Source organism: Oculina patagonica, unplaced genomic scaffold (assembly GCF_052425735.1).
Source record: "Oculina patagonica isolate OP01 unplaced genomic scaffold, crgOcupat unplaced1167, whole genome shotgun sequence".
NCBI classification, from domain to species: domain Eukaryota; kingdom Metazoa; phylum Cnidaria; class Anthozoa; order Scleractinia; family Oculinidae; genus Oculina; species Oculina patagonica.
Window position 1 is genome coordinate 1 of NW_027557158.1, and position 6,227 is coordinate 6,227.

Sequence of the window (6,227 nt, forward strand, 5' to 3'; positions counted from 1 at the left end):
AACTACTTACCTTATTGTTACTTATTTTCGCAAGACTTAATTTTCGCGATTTTCGCGATTTTCAAAAAACTCGCGAAATTAAAGACTCGAGAAAATTTATTTAAAATGTTTTCTATTGTACTTTTTATGTTAATTACGTATTTTTGGCCAAATCGCGAAAAATTAAGTCCCTCGAAATATGCCCGTTCCATTTTCGCGAAATTAAGTTCCCGCGAAAATAAGTAACAATAAGGTATTTCATTTAAAATCATTCAATGGTTTTACTTACCTTGCTCAGGCCATCAAATACATCATTGAAGAACGGCAACACAGAACCTCTTGCTACCTTGGCAATATTATACAGGGCTTCACAAGCATAGTAACGCACTCTACTGTCCTGATCATAGAAGCAAGTGAGTACTGGAGGAATAAGATTCTTCAAGTACAGACCAGCATCCTGGAAAAGAAGGCAAATAAATCAATGATCCACAGCAATGGTAAAAACATCTTAAAATAATTATAATTTATGACCTTTCTATGTTCTATGTTCAATTGTCCTTTGTACATGTACAACAACAGGGTCAAATTGGCACTTAATAGTTAACAATACACTAACTGTCGACCCTGTAAGATAAGGAACAATCCATTTGGTATACATTTATATATAACCAAGACTAATCTTTATAGCTATCTTTTGTCCCACGTTACATGTAAATTTCCTTTTTGAAAAAAATCAGACGCTAAATGTACATGTACAGTACCGCTCAAATGTAAGTTGACAGTCTCGACTCGATCCTCGATCCTCGAGACTCGATCCTCGAGACTCGAAACTCGAAATGTTCGAGTTTCGAGTCTCGAGGATCGAGTCTCGAGGATCGAGAAACAAGGCGGTCTCAAATATTCATAACTGGAAAGGCTTTCGAGGAAACGATTTATTTCTCGAGGAAAGAATAAAAGCCGCTCTCACCTCATGTACAAGTGTTTCGCGTCCACCTTTAGCGCATGAAATATAAACCTTCCCCGACATGTAACATTCGACAGTACGATATATTAGCTCCGATCGCAATTCCGTTTACTTACCTAAAAGTACTGACACAAACTCGTCCTTGAAAGCCGTGATCGACGACTTAAATTTAGAAAAGGACGTGAAAAGAACGTGTAGTTCAAACTTTTGCTCTCCCTTGTCAACCCGCCGTAAGTGCATGTTTTCAACCACGAAGATATTTCAGTCATTGGTTTACAAGTTCATCCTGAGTTTTCGCAAATAAAACTACAAATTTAATTTCTTTCACAAAATGTTCTGTAATTCAGCATCTGAAGCATTCGATGTGAAACGATGTAAATGCCACGAATCTTGTAAGCTGAGCCGTAGAATAGCACCGACAAAATCGCGCAAGCAAGTTTCAGACGCCTGAATTTCAGACGTCTCTTTCTGGTCGACTTCTGGTCGCTACTGAAATTCAGACAAGAGTTTCCGTAAATAAAACCGGTTCTTAAATTTGAGTTGTAAAAATTCTGTAGACGGCAAATGAAACATAAACATTCCACGTGAAAAACATCGAAGCCGTGAAGCCTTCCGTAAATACAGTAAATGGCAAGACAGACTTGTGTCGCGCCATGGCGTCTAGCTTGAAATGAGCGTGTTTTATTTTTTGTGAATTTGGCATAAAATTCTTAAAACCTAAATTCTTCTTGAAAGAAACTTGTCTTCATTTATAACACAGATATCGGCGTTAATTATTATTATAGCTTTAGAGAGGTTATACAAATTTTGATTTTTAAAGCGGCGCAGTTATAAAAGTTGGCAAAATTTGCATATGTCAAAAGTAATTTGAACCCTTACGAATAAACTCCAGCGTAAATAAATGAAACACAACGCCCGCACACAAGTATCCGATTTAGATTCTTTCATACACACGTAACTGCGTTTTTCAAAAGAAAACTAAATGAAAGAGTGAACTTTAAGGTTTAATATTTGTATCCTAAATCAAAACACAAACAATCGTACGCGTGACATTGCACACGTGCTTCATGGGCTTCATGTTTGTCCCAAGATCGCCTGAACGCAGGTTGTATTTGTCCATGTTGATTCGGCGGGACCGCACTAACTCCAACTCGGTTACTTCTGGTTCGATTTGCCCTCAATTCATTCACTATCGACGGTTTCGAGCTCCTATTTCGAACTTTTTGGGGCGGTTCGAAATATTAAACGACCAAGCGCGCATTGTTACAGCAGAGATGAGTAGCCGGCACGCTGGCTTCGACCATAGTACAACACTCGAGAGTGCGGCCCGCTTGAGCAATTTTATTCTCGAGGAATCATTCAAGCGACAAGCTCATTATTTTTCTCGACTCGAGACTCGATCCTCGAGACTCGATCCTCGAGCCTCGAGCCTCGAAACTCGAAATTTTCGAGTTTCGAGGATCGAGTCTCGAGGCTCGAGGATCGAGTCTCGAGTCTCGAGGATCGAGGCTCGAGGGACTGTCAACTTACATTTGAGCGGTACTGTACCATGTTAGGCCCGGTTCAGTATACCCGGCACGTTTTATGAGGTCCGAATAGGCGTAGAGATTTTCGTAGAGCTCTACGCTTCTACTTAGTACAGTTCTCACAGATAAGACAGTAGCTCTTGAAAATGCGTTTAGCCGTAGATTAGTACAGGCGTTTTCATTTTAAACTTTTCGTTATCAATGCTTTACGTTTTCTTTCTATACTCTTCACTTCAAAGCTCTACGTTTTCATTCTAAACTCTACGGTTCTACGGCTCTACGTTTTCTTTCTAAACTCTACACTTCTACGGCTCTACGTTTTCATTCTAAACTCTACAGCCCTACGGCTCTACGTTTTCATTCTAAAGAAACTGTACACTTCTACGGCTCTACGTTTTCATTCTAAACTCCACGCTTCTACGGCTCTACGTCTTCATTCTAAACTCTACGCTTCTACGGGTCTACGTTTTCATTCTAAACTCTACGGTTCTACGGCTCTACGTTTTCATTCTAAGCTCTACGTTTCTACGGCTCTACGTTTTCATTCTAAACTCTACGCTTCTACGGCTCTCCGTTTTCATTCTAAACTGTACAGTTCTACGGCTCAACGTTTTTATTCTAAACTGTACACTTCTACGGCTGTACGTTTTCATTCTAAACTCTACGTTTCTACGGCTCTACGTTTTCATTCTAAACTCTACGCTTCTACACGCTAACGTTTTCATTCTAAACTTACGCTTCTACGGCTCTGCGTTTTCATTCTTAACTCGAGGCTTCTACCACTGCTCCATTTTCATTTTAAACTATGCGGTTTTGCAGCTTTAAGTTTTCGTTGTAAACGCCACGCGTCTACAGCTCTATAACTCTACGTTTACATTCTATTATTCCTTGTGTAATACAAATAAAAATTAATTTCGCCCGTTCTCAAACCTTGTGTTTATTGCCAAATAACTTCGTTTTATCGTCAATATAAAATGAAGTGCTGTAAAAGCGTGCAGTTTAGAATGAAAACATAGACTTGTAGAAGTGTACAATTTAGAATAAAAACGTAGACCACGCAGAAGCGTACAGTTTAGAATAAGAACGTAGTCTCGTAGAAGCGTACAGTTTAGAATAAAAACGACTTGAACCACAGAAGCATACCGTTTACAATAAAAAAGTAGACTCGTAGAAGCATATACTAAAGATTAAAAACGTAGAGCCTTAGAAGCGTACAATTAAAAAGTAAAACGTAGGACCGTAAAAGCGTACAGTTTAGAATGAGAACGTAGAGCTGTATAACGTTGTATAATAATAAGCGTACCGTTTAGAAAACGTATAGCCGTAGAAGCGTATAGTTTAAAATGAACACGCAGGTTTGTTGAAGTGTCCTTTACGCTGTGTACTTCATACTCTACGCTTCTACAGCCTGAGCTCTATGCTTTCAAGAGTCGTAGAAGCGTAGAGTTTAGAATGAACACTGACGTACAGAAGTAGGCTTGTAGAAGTGTACTATACGCTATGTACTTAACTCTACCCTTCTACGGCTCTACGTTTTCAGTTCATTCTAAACTCTACGGTTCTACGGCTCTACGTTTTCATTCTAAACCATACGCTTCTACGGCTCTACATTTTTATTCTAAACTCTACGCTTGTACGGCTTTACATTCTCATTTTAAAATCTACGCTTCTACTGCTCTACGTTTCATTTTTAACTCTTATTTTAAACTCGCATGATTTCCAGAGCTACCCCCTTTGGATTAGGAATCATGGAATGTGTAGAAGCGTACAGCTCTACCGAAATTTCTACGCCTATTTGGACCTCATAAAACGGGCGCCACTTGCGGTTCAGACACTGATCTTTTCATGAGCCAAACCTAATTCCTTAAATTAAGTACATGAAAAGATCAGCGTCTGAATCAAATTAGAACGGCTATTTCAATTTGGAACGGCTCACCCATTCTTCCTGCCTGGCTTGGCCGAGAATTTCGCCTGTGGAACGCCTTTGGAACGGCTTGATTCAGACGCCGTACTTTTCATGTGCCGATCCTAATTCATAAATTATTATAATGTATTTTGACTGGTTTTATTGGAACTGTATTTGGAACGGCCTCGGAACGGCCAAAAAGTTTGGCGACTGAATCAAGAGGTGTACTTTTGTCAATTTGGATCGATCCAAATTCGAATTGAGTTCGGCTCATGAAAAGTACGGCGTCTGAACCAGGCCTTAGCCCTTCATCGGAGTGCTTTGCTCCGACAAAGGGCTAACGCTGAAATGTAAGCTTTCCAAAATTTGCTACAGGCGTTTATTTACCTTTATCAACTTTCAGTTGATAATCAAACAAATATCTAATTAACGTGTATATTTTTGTCTAGTTTGAAACTATCTGTACCTTTCCCAGAGCAATAGCTGTAGCAGCAAGCCCAATGAGGCCTCCTTTTCTTGAATGATTGTTGTGTGAAACTGCAAATTCCTCAGCAAGCACAGAGGTCAGTCGTTTGATTTGTCTCACGTCATTACTGGCCACAAACTCTTTTACCAGGCTGTAATGAAATCGGAGATTGATGAATGAACAAGCGAGTACTTGTCTTGAACAAGATCAAGACTGTTTTAAATCGCCACGACCAATTGATACTTCACATGTGATAAGATGCAAATAAATGTTGTTTCTTACAATTTTTGCGACTTGCAGGACGATGATAGCGCAAGAATCTTTCAAAATCGAACCAGAATTCTTGTAGTATAATCAAAACAAATGAAGGGTGATAACATTTACGGCATGCTACAAGAAACGTGAAGGATTGTCGCGAAATGTAAACTCACAAGCATTTTCAACGAAGTGGACCTACCGTTCTATTTCAAGAGCTGCTGTTTTGCGTTTTTCATAAAGTTTATCGTTCAACCCACGGACAACATTCTGTGTAAGTGGTAAAAGGTCCTTTTCTGCCATTGTAGCAAGAAATCGCACCACATTTATGCGATTTTTTCACGCTGCGAAATCTCAAGACTGAAAGCAACTATCCTGCAGGCGCACCATGCAGAGAGCACGCTCGCCCCAGTCCTATTTAATTGCCACTTCATTTAAAACAACCAGAGCGTCCACTCACGATATATTGGCCTTTTCGTTCTGTTCTTGGGAATGGATTTTCTTTTCGTTTTAACTATTTCATTTTTCGGAGATATACATTTCTTCGGATTTACAACGATAGGCTTAAGAAAATGGACGTGTTCGTTTCTCTTGTTGAAGTGTACTTTGCGTGACCTTCGGTATCGGCTCAGCTGGTATTTTCGCACCCCATGTTGTTACGGAAGACTGGATACCTACAGAAGTTCTGTGGGACTTCTAGGTGTTCATTAATCAGTGTATTTCTTTCTGATTTCTCTCTGCGAAAGAAAAAAGCCATCGAGCCCTCTTTATTATATATATTTTCACTTAATAAATCCGCTCTTATGGTTGGATAAATATTTATTTTTTTCGATATCATATCTAATAAGATAAGTTTTATGGGGTAAATAATTCCCAGTGCCCGGTGTTTACCGGGGGGTAAAACGTAAGGTATATCCAGCCGGGCCTTTATAAAGAAAATTTAAATCTGCAAACTAAACTCTGCTTCCTTATTTCAAAAGAACTGGGTTTTTGTTTTAGTGTTGCGATTAGAAATTGACATTGATTTATAAGTTTTTTTACAAACGTTCAGATCTCTATAAAATTATGCCGCGTAGCTTTGAACGCAAACTTCACAATAACCTTCCTTCTCTCTTGAAGTCTGTGGACTGT

The 6,227-nt window shown here is 39.2% G+C and overlaps 1 protein-coding gene across 1 annotated transcript; it reads right to left on the minus strand.

The window, feature by feature from the left end:
* Positions 1–268: 268 nt before the first annotated feature.
* LOC144639664 (protein VAC14 homolog) lies at positions 269–5,451 on the minus strand (the record flags this gene model as incomplete). The annotated part of the gene is made up of 3 exons (XM_078498947.1): positions 5,299–5,451; positions 4,842–4,992; positions 269–436 (listed from the first exon to the last, which is right to left on the minus strand). Coding segments are annotated over exons 1-3 (420 nt in total), but the record flags the coding sequence as incomplete, so codon positions are not given.
* Between the last annotated feature and the right edge of the window lie 776 nt (positions 5,452–6,227).